This window comes from Staurois parvus, unplaced genomic scaffold (genome assembly GCF_062004578.1).
Source record: "Staurois parvus isolate SC_StPar_1 unplaced genomic scaffold, SC_StPar_1.0 ptg000154l, whole genome shotgun sequence".
In the NCBI taxonomy this organism is placed as follows: Eukaryota; Metazoa; Chordata; class Amphibia; order Anura; family Ranidae; genus Staurois; species Staurois parvus.
The window spans coordinates 20,295,872-20,314,591 of record NW_028317950.1 but is presented as its reverse complement, the minus strand read 5'-3'; the positions used below and the strand labels follow the sequence as shown (position 1 = coordinate 20,314,591).

At 42.8% G+C, this 18,720-nt stretch overlaps 1 protein-coding gene across 3 annotated transcripts in view; it reads right to left on the bottom strand.

Moving 5' to 3' along the window:
- Nucleotides 1-18,720, bottom strand: part of LRSAM1 (leucine rich repeat and sterile alpha motif containing 1) — a 107,046-nt gene that overhangs the window by 40,546 nt on the left and 47,780 nt on the right. For all 3 annotated transcript variants that reach the window (XM_089675185.1, XM_089675188.1, XM_089675187.1), the window contains exons 8-14: nt 16,918-17,039; nt 14,067-14,157; nt 11,788-11,918; nt 9,237-9,266; nt 8,940-9,062; nt 7,927-8,066; nt 2,463-2,507 (exon numbers count right to left, since the gene is read on the bottom strand). In XM_089675185.1, coding sequence (XP_089531311.1) covers nt 2,463-2,507; nt 7,927-8,066; nt 8,940-9,062; nt 9,237-9,266; nt 11,788-11,918; nt 14,067-14,157; nt 16,918-17,039 — 682 coding nt within the window. The remainder of the gene's footprint in view (nt 1-2,462; nt 2,508-7,926; nt 8,067-8,939; nt 9,063-9,236; nt 9,267-11,787; nt 11,919-14,066; nt 14,158-16,917; nt 17,040-18,720) is intronic.

The window sequence follows — 18,720 nt, the reverse complement described above, 5'->3', positions numbered from 1 at the left end:
CTATGGCCAGTCCTACTCTGCCCTGCCTACGCAAATGCTACTGTGGACACAATGCTAGCATAGGGGAAAAGACACAATGGGTTAGAATTTCTGTCCTCTCCTACTGTCATCAGGAAAAAAGATAGAAAAAATTGAAATGTTTGCAGTTTTTGCTAGAGGTATGGGGAATTCTTCCAATAGGGACACCTGTTCTTCTTTTCTGCTGTCTTTGGGGAGATTTTCTCTCAGTTTCTGGCGTGTCTCTGAGACAGGAAGTGAAGGGAAATCTCACCAAAGGAACACAAACAGCAATAGAAAAACTGACAGGTGTTTAACCATTCCCTATTCTAGCCAGAACTAGAAAAAATAAACTTTAAAGAAAAAAATATGCTTAAACCTGAAAAGATTACATAGCAATGACTATTGGTTCGGTAAATGCAAAACAGATCCCCCCCCCTCTATTATTATACACAGTATTTAACATGGCACCTACAGTAATTTGCTGCATATCCAACACCAAGAACAGCTGCATAAAGATGATGTCAGCATATTCCTAAAACTTTATTGTTCAGGAAAAATAAAGGGAGCTGGATGGAAAATTATCCTTTGAACATGGGTTGCAGCCAATCAAATGTAGCACCGCACAGCCCTCGTGGATGGCCGGCGGCCATTTTGATTTCTCCTTGCCAGCCTTTCAACTACTGCATGTGAGTTTATGCTTGTACATTTTACCCCTGTGGTTTCCATTAAAGTACTACACTATCAGATTCATCTGTGTTCTGGCTCGTTAATCCCGAGCCCCCCCCTTTTCAAAGTATATAAGGATGACCTGGTGGCCACTGCATGTATGGTGAGACAGGCTCCCCCTGCTGGTGAGAGGATTGCTTTCCCTCTGGTACCTGGAGACCCTGAGGGTGCAATACTTGCTTAGCTGACGCAGGCCAGACGATCCCCGCTGAGATCCAGTTTCCATATGTGGATGACCAGGAGTTGGTTATTACTCAAACGCGCATTAAATTGCGCTTTCCGGTTAGTGCAATCTACACTCATCTCCTTATGATGAACATGGTCACAGAAGTCACCAATTTTTTCACCACTTTAGATATATTTATTCATCATTATAGATCATATCTTTGGACGCTAATTATATTTTATCATCCCTTTTATATATATAATCAAGCAATGATTAGGTTGTTATTGTTTTGACTATCGCATTTTAGATCACGTTTCATTTTTACATTTCTATTAGCGCTGCATGTTCTATTTATAAATGTAGCAATTGTTAGGGTATTCTGATGGCTGTCGGAAGAAGAAAAGGGAGAACCGCCAAAAGATTAAAAGACATTGATTTCCATCTTTGCTGTTAGAGGCACATGAAATCTCTGGCTGTAAATATGGAAATCAATGTCTTTTAATCTTTTGGCGGGTCTCCCTATCCTTCTTACCCCTATATGGGGCTATGTAAGTGCATAATTATATTCTAAGACAATTATATTATCAATATTGATGGAAATTTCCACATATAAAAATATATATTGATATATATGTTTGTTGTAGGCGTCATGCTTTTTTGAGCACTTCCGAAGAAGAGACTGTGATTGGTCTCGAAACGCGACAAGTGCAATTCATGCATGACTTATCTCTATATCTTCACCGGAATATAATTTTTGACGATACCGCCATGTGTTGTATTGTAATTCATATGTCGGTTTTAAGATTGCAAAAATAAAAATCGTATTTTTGTTAAACTGTTGAATTGTTAGTTTACCATTTGATATATTTGTGCCTTTAAAGTCCCACCAAGAGGACCTTTCCACTGTATCTTTTAGGGATTATGGCACTTCTTGTATTATACCCCTTCCTTTCTCTGCAATGGAACCTGGAACCAAAAGTGGCCTGCCAGAAGCTGTCTCTCTCCCCTCACATTTTATAGGCCAGCACTCAAGGTCCGATGCCAGTCATCAGGCCACGTCCCTACCAGAAGAGATGCCTGGGGCCACCGGTCAAAGAGTTGTGAAGAAAAACATAAAATTGGTCCAAGGGCCCTGTGACTCCAACAGAGGCTGAGCCTGGGGAAGTCCTGGACTCCCAGAACCATGGCGCTGAAGAGGTGGCCCCAGACTGCACACTCATTATTCCAAGGGGCATAAAGGAGAAAGAAATGGCCCTGCTTCACCACCCAAATCATGATGGAAAGAAATTAAAATAAAGAAATATTGAGAAGGACAGCACAAGAGAGCTCATTGTCCCCACCCTGAATTCCAGCACAAGGTTTCCCATCTGAAGGAGGAAACACAAAATATTGACCAATTCAGCAGAAGAACCTCCTTTTAAAGTGTTTTTTGGCGATGTGTTCTCTGTTCCTGTTGGACGTGGTTCCTATCTCATTTCCTGTCCAGGAAGGCGATTTGGGAAATAATAGTTTACCTGTTTAACTGTATTTTTTAATATCACCTATTAATGACAGCAATAATGTCACTAACCTTTCATCCTCCAGAGACTTCAGAATGGCGGAGCTTTGCTTTTGTCTGCAAAATGAAGAGGGGGTTTATTTTAAAACCATAATTATAGTTACTCAGCCAATGGATTTGCATTTCCTACCACTTTCCTAGGCTATCACACAGCTGAATTTCTATGGAGGACACACAAGAGAGGTAAATTAAAAAACTCAAGCTACCAAAGTAGGTAATGATACACCCAAGCTGTATGTAAAAACACATTTTATTAATTTCCCAATAAAAAAGTGAGAATTATATCTGCAGACAGTGAATATCATACACAACCACCTAAAACACTATTAAAACCAAAAAGCAATCCGGATTGCAAAGTGCAAAGAAGTATACAGTGTCAATATGGACAGTGGGGAGATATAATAATGGACGCTGATGTTCCTGATTAGGAGCAAGTTGTGGGCAAAGCTGGTAGTTCCCTAACCGGGTAATAGGAAATATAAATCTGGGGTGTTAATGATATTAAACAGTCTCTGTTCATTGGTGCACAATTTTAGGCCATAAGTCATAATAGACAAATGAAAGGTGAATTGATAATATGGCCACTATGAAATGAACGTCCCAGATTCTTGGAGAGCAAAATAAATGACCATCAGATTTAGGGCATAAGGACAGAGTAATGCGGACTGAATCGGATATATATCCAAGTGAGCATCTTACGTGGTGATAAGAGCTATTATTTCAATCTTTTTATCGGGAAATTAATAAAATGTGTTTTTACATGTGAGCTGCTCTGCTTGGGTGCATCATTACCTACTTTGGTAGCTTGCTTTTTGCAGCTACTGTGTTTGTTTTTTCATGTGAATTTTCGGTTTACACCGACACCTTTAATATTTTGGTGAGTCTGAGAGCTTAATATAAGGTCACCCTGCCTGATTTTGGTGGCAATTCTCTGTTTATTAAATTAACACACTGACCTGTTTGCATATGTCATTTTGTCACTGGCTGGTGACAGCCTACTTTCTGAAATGTTTTTTTTTCAGCAAGGGAGTGAAACATACAAAGCAGGCGAGTGTTCTCCCTGCATATTCTAGCGATCCTTTCCCTGATAATATTTCATAACGACGACACACAAATCTATCTCTCAACCCCCCACCTCAGTCTCCGCCCGAATCACACACCTACTGAGCGACATATCAGACTGGATGTCGCTCCACTTCCTTAAACTGAATCTCTCCAAAACCGAGTTTCTTGTCTTCCCCCCAGCCCGGACACCACCCCCCATTGACTTCTCCATCACATCCAACAACGCCACCATCAAACCCGCCCCGCAGGCCAGAGTACTTGGTGTCATTCTGGACTCCAACCTATCCTTCCAGCCCCAAGTCCAATCTTTAACAAGCTCATGAAGACTCCACCTTCGCAACATCGCCAAAATCCGCACGTTCCTAACCCCAGAAACCACTAAACAGCTCATCCACTCCCTCATCATATCACGACTCGATTACTGCAACTCCCTCCTTACTGGCCTGCCTCGCCGCTGGCTATCCCCGCTTCAGTCGATCCTGAATACGGCTGCCAGACTCATTCACCTTTCCAACCGCTCCGTTTCCGCCACCCCCCTATGCCAATCCCTCCACTGGCTTCCAATTGCGCAACGGATCAAATTCAAAATCCTAACACTGACGAACAAAGCCGTCCACCATACTGCCCCAAACTACATCACCGACCTAATATCCAAGTACCGCCCAGCACGCACACTCCGCTCCTCACAAGACCTCCTTCTCTCTTGTTCCCTGGTCTCCTCCTCCCATGCCTGCCTCCAGGACTTCTCCAGGGTGTCACCCATCCTCTGGAACTCCCTGCCCCATGCCATCAGATTATCACCTACTCTCCTCTCCTTTAGGCGCACCCTGAAAACCCACCTCTTCAGGGAAGCCTACCCCACCCCCTGCTAACTTGCCAACCTCCTCCACTCTTCCTACCACTCCATCCCCCACAGCTATCTCCTCCTGTGCCACCATCCCCTCCCTCCTAGATTGTAAGCTCGAAAGAGCAGGGCCCTCAATCCCCTCATGTTTTGCATTGTATTGGTATTGTTCTGTCACATGTTCTGTCCCCCTTTGTAATGTACAGCGCTGAGCGCTTTATAAATACTGTATAATAATAATAATAATAACAGGTCTGCCTCACCATACCATGTACCATCTAATCCTAAATAAAAATGGGATTCCGGTCAAAGTCCAAGGTTCATGGAGTGGACTAACAGACCAATTTAAAAAGTTTAGGATGAAGTTTAGCTAAAAAAACAAACATGTATTTCTCTACAACTTTAGCAGGGTGCTGGATTCTGTCCTCTCCTTGCTCCTGAGCTTTTGGCGCTGTGAGAGTTAACAGCTTTGAGTCTCCAGGCTCAGCTACATAAAAGATGATCTGACAGGGACTACAACCTCCCCCCACCCTCCCTTTCCTCCTTTGAGAAAAGTTACAGTGCCCATAAAACGATCTGTGGGGGACAGTCTGATAAGTCACAGGATCCTCTCCCCCAGTCACAGCATGCATGTTACAGGCAGTCTAGTCAGTGAAAAAACTTTTCTCAGTGGAAGAGAGGGCAGGAGGGACCATGTCCTCTTCAGATCATCTTTAGTGTCAGATGACCAGAAATGCGTTTTACCGTGTTTTTGTACAGGACTCAAAAACGCATCACAAGTGCGTTTTTGATGCATTTTTGCTGAATTTTCTATTGATTTCAATAGGGAGGTGTTTTTGATGTGTTTTTTTAAACACACCAAACTTGCACCAAAAAATGCAGCAAGATGGATTTAAAAAAACAAAAAACACACACCTGACCAGCAACGTATCAGTATGAAGAGTTCCATAGGAATACATGGTCACACGTTTTTCTTCTGCTTTTTGTAATGCAAAATTCGAAGAAAAACAGATCAGTGTGAAAGTAGCCTAAGAGGAAAGGGCAGCCATGCAGTGAAGACTTCTATAGAATCCAGTACATCATGGAACATATTACATTATAGGTAAGCAATGTAACTAAAGCTGTTGGGAGCAAAACATTAACTAAACTTCAGCTTTAACAAGTATCCTAAACCTTAATATAGAACTATAGGCAAACCATTTTTTTCCCTTTTGGATAGATTAAAGTGATTCTAAAGGCATAATTTTTCTTTTAATAACAAAACATGTCTATACTTACCTCCTGTGTGCAGTGGTTTTGCACAGAGCAGCCTGGATCCTCCTCTTGGGTGCCCTACAGGCTCTCCTGGCTTGTCCCTCCTGTCGGGTGCCCCCACAGCAAGCAGCTTGCTATGGGGGCACCCTTGCACACGGAGCCACGGCTCGGACCTGTCCTCTTTCTCTTCTCATTGACTCACTGCCTATGATTGACAGCAGCGGGAGACAACAGCTGCCGCTGATGTCTCATCCAATAAAAAGAGGGAGTCCCAGGATAGCCGAGACTCCAGTGCACATTGCTGGATCGAGAGGGGGCTTAGGTATCGGGGGAGAAGCTAGGGGAATACTGCACACAGAAGGTTTTTTACCTTCATCCTTTACAACCACTTTAAGGGATGGTTAGAAACTGTCAGATTTTCTTTCACCATCTGTGTCCCGTTGAGGAGATTGCCAAAGCCAAACAGGAAATGAGAGGGAATAAAGAGGATTCCTTGGGGACCCCCAGGTCACCAGAACTAGTGTCCCTATTAGAACCTTTTCCCCCTATCAGGGACAACCCAAAATGTGGAATTTTCTTTTACTTTCAACGATAATGGTTAACAGGACAAATAAAGAGGGCAAATTTCCCTAACGGGGACACAGACAGCAATAAAAACTGACAAGTATTCTAATCCCTCTCCACTCTGCCCAAAACTGAAAAAAAAAAATATGCCCTAAGTTGTACTTTAAAATTTACCATTAACCCTTAAAGCTGTATTAAATCCAAAACCAAAAATGTAATATACTACAATTTACCAGTCATTAGATGGGTGGCTGCATCAGTTTTCTTTTCTTAGGTTTTTTTTCCCCTCTGTTCTCACCTGGTGATCCAGCCAGTAACACACTGCCTGTATTAGAGTGCCTCTATTCTGGATGAATGAGCACAGGGGGCACCTTTGGACAGCAGTATTGTCAGTCTTCGGACAGGGAAGCTGTAGGTGTACTAGCGGATTTAAATACACTAACAAATTGAAGCCAAATTCCAGCTAATGCTTTATAAGTAGTTACAGCAAACACTTTTTTCCTTTTTAGATAAAGGTTTTACATAAATACATAAAATCTGATCATTGTAAGCAACCCTGCTAGTGTTAAATGATTTGTCTCATCTCAGTAACTGATACTGAAGAAGAGCTTTTGCTTCTGAAAAACAACAGACTTACAGGCTGGATCACCGATGAAAATTAAGAAAAATCAAGCCTAAAAAAAGAAAATGAATGCACCTATCACATCTAAGAAATGGGTAAGCTGCAATATAATAAATGTTTGCTTTTGGGTTAAATATTGCATTAAAGTGCAGTCACAGTAAAATTACAAAAATATAAAAACTAAGCTCAAGCTCCCTCCTGCCTCCAAAACATTACTGTTAGCTATCACTCTGATGGCCTGCCTCACTTACCAATAAAAATGGGTGGAAAGGGAGCAAGCTTCGACATTACCAGGAAGTGGAAAGATTTTCCTGAACACACGGTTTGGCCAAAAAGTGATGAAAGCTACTGCAGGTATTTTAACGGCTTAGTGAAAGTGTAGGGGTAGAGACAGTGGGTAAACGGTTTCGGTTTAGAGTTAAGGGTTACCTTCCACGGCTGGGTTAAAGTTTAAAGTCTAAGTGTAGTCAAAATAAAAAACACAAAAATCAGCACAAGTGACGTAACCGTGTCCCTTGTACTGTTGACTTCTAGTTTCCTTGAAATTTTCCTCCATCGATTCCCTCCCACCTGCCATAATCGTCTGGTGCAGTGGGGGTTAATAGAACTAAGGGAGCTGTCATTTGCACTCTTCCAGACAGTCCGACTATGCCTACCATTTCTGCCCAGCTCCATCATTCATAGAAGCCAGTAGTACAGTTTCTATGAATGAAAGTGGATCTATGAATGGAGGATGGGAGTATGATTGAAAGATCTGCCCCCTTCATTCAAAAACCATGTTTCCCTCTTAGAAGCTTGTAGAACCAGCTTCTAGAAACGCATGGCTGGGCAGAAAGTTCAGGCATAGTCGGGCACTCTTTATGAGTGCAATTGACAGCTCTCTCGGTTCTGTTAACCCCACTGCACCCGAAGATTACGGCACATGGAGAGGGATCGATGAAGGAAAGTTTCATGGAAACCAGGAGCCAATGGCACAAGATGCATTTGTAAAGTTCTATGTGAATTCTTTTAGATCCCCCTGTCACTTGGATAATCTTAACTGCCTCTTATTTTTATACAATATCATACCCCTGAATGAGAGTTCTTGTTTAACTATCACCAAGAAAAAGACTTGGAATTGATCTGACCTGCGGTTTTCTTCAAGCAAGTTTGCTATACGATGCGATATTCCCTTCTCCATATGCTTCAGCTGATCCTGTAGCCTCTGCCGATCACTCTGCATCTGACGGTGATGTTCATTGAGCCCCTTCTCTAATTTGGATTGTTCCTGGGAAACACAAAGTCAGAGTGTCAATCCAACACTACAGGGCTCCCATCCCTAACCTAAATAGATCCTGAGCTAGGAAAAAGGCAGACAACTTATCAGTATATAAACAAGGCATGCCAGGTGAATATAGGGGAAGCAAATCAGTGTTCAAGTCCACTGAATTCTCCAATTCACTTCCAGTAAGCGCTCTCTTATAGCAGTTACTAAAATTTTTGATGTATGATGAGACAGCTTACAGAAACACATTAAAGGTCACTTATCTTGCCCCTATCATTAAGGATCCTGCCTCCCCTCTCTCCTCCAGTATAATGCCATTTTCTGTAACCAACAGCCCTACTGGGATCAGGGCAACGTTGTGGTTGAGATTTATCTGCCCTCTAGACAATGGTGTTTAGGAGATAAGTGGTGGTAGTGATAGGTCTGTGCAGCACTACGCAGGGAGGTTAAGCACTGGCCACCTTGGGTATAAATTAATGTAGTAGTGTGTTTAGAGAGAGACTGTATACAGACTATGCTGAAGCAGTCTGAAGGACCAAGATGACCAAAACTGTCTCATAAATAGCCAGGAGGCTGAATGTTTTGTTTTGTACTGGATTGCGTGGACACCCCTGCGACAGAATCTTTTTGTTTTGCTTTTTTGCTTGATTTAATGGTGACTATAAAAACAAGTGAAGAAAGCCCATAAAATGCACATTGCGACATCTGGGCTACCTTTCTGCAAGCTATACATTTCAAAGCTGACCCCTGCAAAACATATTGTGTATAATAAAAATGTTAAATAAAAAAACAGACCCAAATCCATTTAAGTTAGCCTACAAACAGATCCTCAGATAGATGGAAATGCTTGTATGAGCAACCGAATGCTACACTCACCTCTTTGACTGTCTGTAGAATCTCATCCTTATGGGAATTGCTCTGTAAGAAAAGCTGAGCATGTTCCCTCTGGCCCAATTCCAAGCGACGTTCAAATTCCAGCTTTTCCAGCATTTTTTGTTCCTAAAGCAAATAATTAAATAGGTTATATATATATCATAAGATTGGTGTGTTTTTAATGATGTTTGCTATATTTGTTGTTTTTAAAAGGTAAAGCTATTATTGATGTTTTTATATAGTTTATGAAATTGCTTACATTAAACCCCACCCCTGAGGAGCTAGATCACCAAAACTTACCTTTCTCTTCTCATATTCAGAAAATTTGTGCTGTAATAAAAACAGAATGAGGCTTAAAACTTTCATATAAACCTATTACAGCTTACAGCCCATTGTTATACCCAGCAATCAATTTAGTTTCTATTTTTTCCACAAGCAGACTTACAGTCAAATAATCCCACCCCCAAAGGTTACTCTGCCCACATGGCCTCTTAAAATGATAAAAAGTAGAAAACACTAAAATACTGGCAGAGCATTGATTGATAATTTCAGATAAGAGAGCCCAGTACACATTTGCTAATTGTCAGCCTCTCTAAAAGGGACGTATTAAGACATTTCCATCTCTGCTGGCAGAAGGGAAGGTGGCATACAGTATGTTCCTCCTCTTACTCAATGAGGTCTTTATTCAGCACAATAGCTACTATTTACTGGCAGCAACTGGTAAATATAAATTATGTTCAATATTTCATATTTTGAGAAAAAAAAGAATATATCAATGTTAATTTTTTTATTTGAACATATAAAATTAAGTAAGAATGTAGCCCTTACAGTCTCCACTTGTCAAACTAAACTCTAATCATAATGTACTTTTATTTGTTTGAATTCATGTGTTTTGTGGCTCATGTCACTTTTGGTATCATTTTTTTGTGGACTGACCATTTAGCAAAATGAAAACCTTTACCAAAGGCAAAGCAGAGGCTGCCATTACTAACCCTCTTTTGATCATGCTAGCTGCCTGGCTGTCATGATCATGTCAATTTTTTTTTAAATAACCAATATGGAACAGGTGTGCAAAACAAGACTCAGACTTGATGAGGGGTCAGCAAAGATAGCCCTACATTTACTGTACCTTGGTACATATTTTCTTTAATCCTTTTATGACCAGAGCTCACTGGTGCCTAGGTGCCCACACCAAATTTAGCAGCATCAGTACATGTCACTTAATTTGATAAATAACCCTATGACTAATTTACATAGCTTAATAGATTTTAGAATGTTCTATTTGGTACTATTTGGTACTATTTGGTACACTAGACTTGAGCAGTAGGCTGCAACTCCTCCTGGCTCGACCAGAGGTGTCCGTTTTGGCCGCGATGTGACGCTAACGCTCCCATTTGAACAGCACCATGTGATGCAATGTGCAAAAATTTCCCAGGCGTTTGGGAAATGGTAAAAAAGCTTCCCAAACGCCTGTCTGCCGCTTGCTAACAAGGCAAGTGTGAACGTAGCCTTAAACTCTGCACATTAGTATTTCTTAGGGCTCTCACCTTCACCAAAAACTGCAGTATGCCTGGGTATGATCACCATGATTGGCTTTCATGGTGATTATCGCATACACAGTTGTGTGTTCCTAGTTCGAACCTGGAACTTTAGTTAACATTCTCATATCATGGATCACTGCACCTGAGAATTTTAAATAACCAGATTTAAAAAGCCATCTGTATAACATTTGTTAGGCATAGGTCAATATATTATGCAGAGATCCCCTTATACTAAAAAAAAAATAAACATCCATACTCCTCTCTATGCTGCAGCTTTACTGTGATGCTGCAACTGTACTTTGCCGGCTCTAAGTAGATCACTTGGTCTTGGTCAGCCCTGAGCAGAAAAAGGTGACTATCAGTCACCGCACTCTGCTCTGCCAATCCAGTGCTAACTGAAGCACGGAGCTGGAGAGAGGATGCATGCAGCTGGCTTCTAAGAGCCAAAATCAGCTGTCAATAATGCAATTGGGTGGATCCCTACAAACTGGTTGGAATCCTTCCGGAGCCTTCAGCCAACAGTGGACTTTGGCCCACTGTTGGCTGAATCTGGGTCTTTGGAGGGCACAAGTAAAGGATGTGTGGCCAAAAAGCTTTGGCCATACTTCTCTTTTAAGAACAGTGCATAAATGCTGTAAAGGAAGGAGGGTGAGTATCAGTTCTTACAGTGATAAAGATTCCTTCTCTTTCATTTACAGCAGTTTTTTCCAACTTTATAGGTACTCTCTAAAATGCAACGTGCAGGGATAATAATTCACGGTCTCAAGTACTAACATGATAATCCATAAAGTAGAATTTCAGCTTTACTATGATTTGAAATGGTTTAGGCCAAGTTGGCCCAAATTAACGATTTCCTTTATACAACTTTGCAGCTGCTGTGTACTCTGTAACATATTGTTGTAGCATTAGCTACATACAGTAAGCGGAAATGTGTGCCAAAGACTTCCTGTCTGCTACTGAACCTGAATCAAGTCGGCCTTAATGCAGCTTCGCCATTCAGGATAAGTCTTGTATTTTTATCAGTAAATACAAGGTTCTCGGCTTAATCTGTGGTGTGGAGGGAGAGTAAACATCGTTAGTTCTCCTAGCTTTAGCATTATCACACTAATGTTTCACTGTGCTTAAGTGTCCCAAATCAGCTATAATTTACAGATAATTACAGATACTACATACAGTCAGACAGAAATGTCAGGGGCCACAAAAAGGGCCTTCAAACCTAGTTGGTGGCCTGTTCAGGTAAATAGTCCACATTGGTACATAAACCTGTGTAAAAGACAAGGTTAGCTTGGCATACTCAGGACACAGCTGACCTGCCATTCGGACTCCTCCTTCAAAGACTTCAAAAAAGCGCCATCTACAGAATCTGTTCCTCCATCACAAACATCACTTTCCAAAACAGAAAGCAGGTACTGCGATGGGGGGCAGTACTCAATTCCAAGCTCTGTGAAAGAATCAGGAACACAGCTGTTTATGCTGAATAAATATATTTATAGAATTATTTAAACTTTCCATATTCAGATTTTAAAAAAGTCAGAGAAAAGAAAAACACATTTAAAACACAGCCCAGTTTGCCCTAAATAGAACCATTCAGGAATGAGTACTTGTAAGTTCCTGAATCTTGCCTTCCCTTACCAGGAATAGTTTTGTGTGCTGTGTAGGTTTATTCTTTCCTTGTAATAGCAGATATGTTATAAATCAGTAGCTCAGGCAGGAAACAAGAAAGCCTTACAACCTGACACATCTGCACTAATAGTGAGTCAAAACAAATAAAGAATAAAAAACAAAAACAAAACAAAATAAATTCATATTTTTCAAAAAATGTCCATGGGTGGTAGGTCTTTAAAATGTCTCTAAACCAAAATTATAGTCCTGATGGCAGTGGAAGCTCAAATAGAAATACATATGTGCCTGACGTTAAGTCTGACTAACTGCACCCCCCAGGATAGGGCTAATAATGGTGTAAATTATGTAATGTTTGTGACATGCACTGAAATAGTACTAATGTACGACCTAGCTTTTGAATTTGAAATGAGGGACACAGTGAAGAATGGGTGTGCTTAAATTATGATGGCTGGGAAGGGGCAAAGTGGCACCCCATGGGTGCCTCAAATGCTGCATCATTTAGCTGCAGAGGGAACACCGAGGAATGTACACATGCTGCGGCTGTGATGTTTTGCTTCAAACCCATTGTCAAACTTGACCTATTCAAGTGAATGGTGCTGCTCTGCAACTGCCCCACAACTTTTTGCAATGCACATGGTTGCAGCATGCTAGTGCAAGGTTGAAGATGTTGAAGCAAGTGTTGAGGAGGCAATACAATTCCACCTTACAGCCAGTCAAATGCTCCCTGAAGAGCAATCTCAATGCTGATCGTTCTTCAGAGACCAAAACACATGTGAACAAGCCCTAATTATTTATTTTTCATTTTTAATATAATTTTTAGAATGTAATTATTATTATTATTTTTTTTTTTTTACATCTTTAACAGCCCTTTAGGGGCGTTGTTGAAATATCAGGGCTCTAAAAAGACTCCTAATGTCCCACTTTTGAGACAGAGACACCATGTGTTTTGGTGCATGTGAAAAGGCATGTGTTAGCAGATGCAGGGGGGTGCCATTAACAGTTAATAGCACTTCTGCACATCTACTAAAGAACAGTGTGTTTCCGTGGGTATCAGGAGAGCCACAATTATTTGCACATATTTGACATGCAAAGGTGTGAACCTAGCCTTATAGTGAGCTCTCACTGGTGTGCTGCAGTTTGGTTGCAGTGTGATTGTATGTGCGGCTTCAGGAGTGCTACCATGGAATTCTATTAAACAGTGCGCTTTGTGAAAGCACATCGAAGATGCAGCATGTAGGACTTTGATGTGCTTTCATGAAAACTCACTGTGTAATAGAATTCAAAGGGAGCGCTCCTAAAACCATAGGGTATACCGCACATACAATCACACTGTGGCCACTTCGTAGTGCATGGTTATTAGGAATTTAAAAAAAAGCGAACAGGTGGAGTTCTGGGTAGTAAGAGTATGTTTTAACAAAGTGCAGATTGAAGGAGTGCAGAGAAAGTGCTAGGGCTGCATTATGGGGGACAGGACAGTTAGTAGACTGGGATGGAAAGGGTGTAAGCCAGACAGCTGTGTGGAATGTCTAGAAGTGGCCAGAATGGAGGAGTAAGGGAAGTGATACCTTGTGCAGTAACATCAGGGAGAATTACAGTTTCTCCTGTCAGGCAGGAGCAGTGGAAGAAGCTCCCAGTGTGCCCCCTTCACCACAGATTATGACAGAGCCCAGTGCAGTCGCCCCTTCCGCCCCTGCTAGTAACCAGAAGGCCCATATCTGAAGTAGTGTAGCATGCCAGCTGCATTATTCAGGGAATGAACATCTTTTTCCTTAATACCTCACCTGACCTTAAACACAGACTTTTTGTTAGAACCGGAGAAACACTGTCCACAGCCCAGATAACTAAGTTTTCCCATTTATTACAGTATAAACCAAAAGAGGTAAATAATGGGGAGGTGTTCTTGCCCACGCAGCAACTCTAAAATATACTGCAAATAAAGAACTTGCCCTTTAGAGGAAAACCTTACCCTTGCACAGGAATTGTTGAATAGCTTCCGTCCCCTCACTGCACACCGACACTGGAGGAAACACCATGACTGCCGCATCCAAAGACATGGTCTGTTAATATGTCACACAATACATTAAGCATAAGATTTTTAAAACACTAAATATTTGGTATTTCTTTAAACAGGGAAGACATTTTACACAGCCTGAGAGATAAATTGATATATTTATGTTTTGGTATATTATGTCCAACTCTGATCGAAAGCTCTTTTTTCATTCTTGAAGAGTAGAGATAGAACCTCTGTCTGGTTTTTAATGCTGTCTGAATACCCACAGAAGAGATAGCTCTTTCTCTGCTAACATCTGTCACCTGGACAGGAGGTACAGTGAAGGAAATAAGTACCGTATTTTTCGCACCATAAGACGCACTTTTTTCCCCCAAAAAAAAGGGGGGAAAATGTCAGTGCGTCTTTTGGAGCGAATATGGAGCGGCCGGTCCGGTATTTCCACTGCCGCCGTGTCAGAATACCGGGTCGGCCGCTCAGCTCTACAGCGGGACCTTATAGAGATGACTGCTGACCTTTGGGGAGGGGGGGGAGAGCGGGTACCTGAATTTGACAGATACCCGCTCCCACTTCCGTGGAGTTGTTCTTTCATCTTACCCGTTCCTCTATCCAGCGGCGCGGTCTTCCATGCTTCTGTAGTGTGGGCATGACAGCCGGGTGCCAAGTGCGCAGGAAGCGGTGCTTTTTGTGAATGGTAAGGCGGCACCTGGGACACATGACAGATCCCAGAAGCCGCCGGACCAATCACAAAGCGCAAGTGCTTCTCGCTCATGCGCACTGGGCACCCGGCTGTCATGCCGAGCGCCATTACAGAAGCCGGGAAGACAGCGCGCGGCTGGATAGAGGAACAGGTAAGATGAAAGAACAACTCCACGGAAGTAGGAGCGGATATCTGTCAAATTCAGGTACCCGCTCCCCCCCCCTCCCCAAAGGTCAGCAGTCATCCCCTGTACTATCCACAGTCTCTGGTCATCCCTGTGCTGTCCGCAGTCTCTGGTCATCCCTGTACTGTGTCCGCAGTCTCTGGTCATCCCTGTACTGTGTCCGCAGTCTCTGGTCATCCCTGTACTGTGTCCGCAGTCTCTGGTCATCCCTGTACTGTGTCCGCAGTCTCTGGTCATCCCTGTACTGTGTCCGCAGTCTCTGGTCATCCCTGTACTGTGTCCGCAGTCTCTGGTCATCCCTGTACTGTGTCCGCAGTCTCTGGTCATCCCCTGCACTGTGTCCGCAGTCTCTGGTCATCCCCTGCACTGTGTCCGCAGTCTCTGGTCATCCCCTGCACTGTGTCCGCAGTCTCTGGTCATCTCCTGCACTGTGTCCGCAGTCTCTGGTCATCTCCTGCACTGTGTCCGCAGTCTCTGGTCATCTCCTGTACTGTGTCCGCAGTCTCTGGTCATCTCCTGGACTGTGTCCGCAGTCTCTGGTCATCTCCTGTACTGTGTCCGCAGTCTCTGGTCATCTCCTGTACTGTGTCCGCAGTCTCTGGTCATCTCCTGTACTGTGTCCGCAGTCTCTGGTCATCTCCTGTACTGTGTCCGCAGTCTCTGGTCATCTCCTGTACTGTGGCCGCAGTCTCTGGTCATCTCCTGTACTGTGGCCGCAGTCTCTGGTCATCCCCTGAACTGTGTCCGCAGTCTCTAGTCATCTCCTGTACTGTGTCCGCAGTCTCTGGTCATCTCCTGTACTATGTCTGCAGTCCATTAGTTCAGAATTTTTTTTTCCTGTTTTCTGCCTCTAAAACCTAGGTGCGTCTTATGGTCAGGTGCGTCTTATGGAGCGAAAAATATGGTATTTGATCCCCTGAATGATAGGGGATCAAATACTTATTTCCCTCATGAACATGCAAATCAGTGCATAATTTGTTAGACATGCATTTCTTTTGATTTTTTTTGTTGCTATTCTGTCTCTCAGTGTTACAATACACTTACCATTCAATTTTTAGACTGATCATTTCTTTGTGAGTGGGCAAACATTCAAAATCAGCAGGGGATCAAATACCTTCACTGTATGGGGAAATCTTCCTTACAGAGCCACAGACAGCAATACAATCATTACAGAGGTACAAAACCATCCTCAGTCTACTACAGTGTGTCACTAATATCTATGCCACCACTGGGAACATTCCCTTAAAACTGAAAATAAAAGGAAGTAGGTAAATTTACTCTCCGTTCCTGTTCTTAGGAAAAAGGGGTAATAGCCAGCAATCAAAATTTGGCAGGAGTTTCAAGATTACTTCACGCTATCAAAAAAAATAAATAAATTGGGGCTAGAGTTGGGCTAATGCTGAAACAAGGGACAGGGTATTATTATGTTAATCCAGTTATAGTTAAACTGGAGCTAAAGTCTAAAAAAAAAAAAACAAAGGAGCAGTCAGGTTCTTTATTGCAGAAGAGACATGGAGGGGTTTATTTACTAAAGCTGGAGAGTCCAAAATCAGACTCCCTTCTGCATAGAAACCAATCAGCTTCTAACCTCAGCTTGTTCAATGAAGCTTTGGCAATGAAACCTGGAAGCTGATTGGTTTCTATGCAGAAGGGAGTCTGATTTTGGACTCTCCAGCTTTAGTAAATAAACCCCGGAATGTCTGTTCTGCAATAAAATAAACCTGCCTGCCTAATCACAGTCTTCTGTAAAAAGTACACTGAGCTATACAGTGAGTGTGTGCTGGAATGACTGCACTCTTATGCATGTGCGTAGGGACCACGCTGGCATGGGACCGCTGAAGCAGATAAGTATTTTGAAGTTTAGTTTCTCTTTAATTCCCACCTTGTTCACGGGTGAACACAATTTAACAAAAATATCTGCTTACCTCTAAAGTGCGGACATTGGCCAGGGCTGGGGGCAGCTCATTCAGTCTGTTTTCCCTGATGTCTAAAGTGCGGAGGCAGCGTAGCCCCCCTACTGTTGGTGGAAGAATCTTCAATTTATTTGCTGGAGCAAGAGGGAAAAAAACACTTAAAGTTAGTATGAAGCAAGTGATGTGTCCCATACTTGATCAAATTAAACAGGTGAGCCAAACCAGTTACAGGATCTCTTACTGCAAGTTCACGGCGCCTTAATGAATCCATCAGCACATGCCTTTAGGGATACCATTTTGCCCATTGCCAATAAAACTAAACCACACAGCAAACACAAGCCAGTTACATCAGATGGAGAGAAGAGGCTCTTGAAAATCATCCCAACTGTCCACTGCAAACAGAGGTGAATGATAAAGATGTGCCCAAGTGCTCACTGGAGGTTATTATATCTAATGTGACTCTCTCGCATTCCAAAAAAATATAAAAAGTTGCTAACACACATAGCGTAGACACCAAGAGGTGTGGCAAAGTAAATTTAAAGAGGTGAATGCCTCTTTACAATAATTACTAACAAAACTGATCTTTAGATGTTCCAGTAAATTAACTTGATTTGAGATTTTTTTGCCTTCAAAAATTTCAGCTGTACACAATTATTATTATTATTATTATTATACAGGATTTATATAGCGCCGACAGTTTGCTCAGCGCTTTACTTTGTGGTGGGAGATGCCAAGTTGGCATCGTTTTAGGTAACACTGAAGGAGCGCTGTGATAGATAGGAAGAGAGCCAGGAGAGAGTGGAGTCTCTGAGGCCAAGAGAGTGTAGTTTTTTGAGGAGGAGGGGGTGGTCAACCGTGTCGAAAGCCGCAGAGAGGTCGAGGAGTAGGAGCACTGAATAGTGGCCATTAGTTTTGGCGGTAAGCAGGTCGTTGGTGAGTTTGAGTAGGGCAGTTTCGGTGGAGTGTAGGGGGCGGAAGCCAGACTGTAGGGGATCAAGGAGGTTGTTGTCGGTGAGATGGGAACTCAGGCGATTATAGACTAAGCGCTCTAGGAGTTTGGATGTAAATGGCAGCAGGGAGATGGGTCTTAGGTTGTTCAGGTTAGTGGGATCCAGGGTGGGTTTTTTAAGTATGGGAGTGATGTGCGCGTGCTTTAGAGGGGAGGGGAATGTGCCAGTAGAGAGGGAAAGATTAAAGATGTGAGTGAGGGAGTGTAGGATGGAAGAAGAGTGTGATCGTAGGAGTTGTGAGGGGACAGGGTCAAGGGGGCAGGTGGTGAGGCGGGCTTCTGAGAAGACCTTGGTGACCTCTTCAGTAGTAGCGAGGTCGAAGGAGTGGAGTGTTGAGGGGGTTTTAGTGTGAGGAGTGCTAGGTGGGGTGGAAGTCTGAGCAGTGGCGAGGTCGAAGGAGTGGAGTGTTGAGGGGTTTTCGTGTGAGGAATGCTAGGTGGGGTGGAAGTCTGAGCAGTGGCGATGTCCCTACGAACTGCGTTGATCTTGTTTTTGAAGTGGTTAGCAATCTCGTGGGCAGTGAGTGAGGTACTGGGTGGAGGTGGGAGCGGAGAGAGTAGAGAGTTAAAAGTAGAGAAAAGCCGGCGAGGATTGGAGGTATTAATGAGGATTATTAATGGATTGGAGTATTAATGAGGGTAACAAAGTAGGCTTGCTTGGCAGCATGAAGGGAGGAAGTGTACGTTAGGAAGGCAGATTTATATCAGGTGAACGCTTGTTGGGATTTGGTTTTTCGCCATAGTCGCTCCAGCGCACGACTGTGTCGGTTTCAGATTTTGGTGTGGTCAGTCTGCCAGGGTTGTAG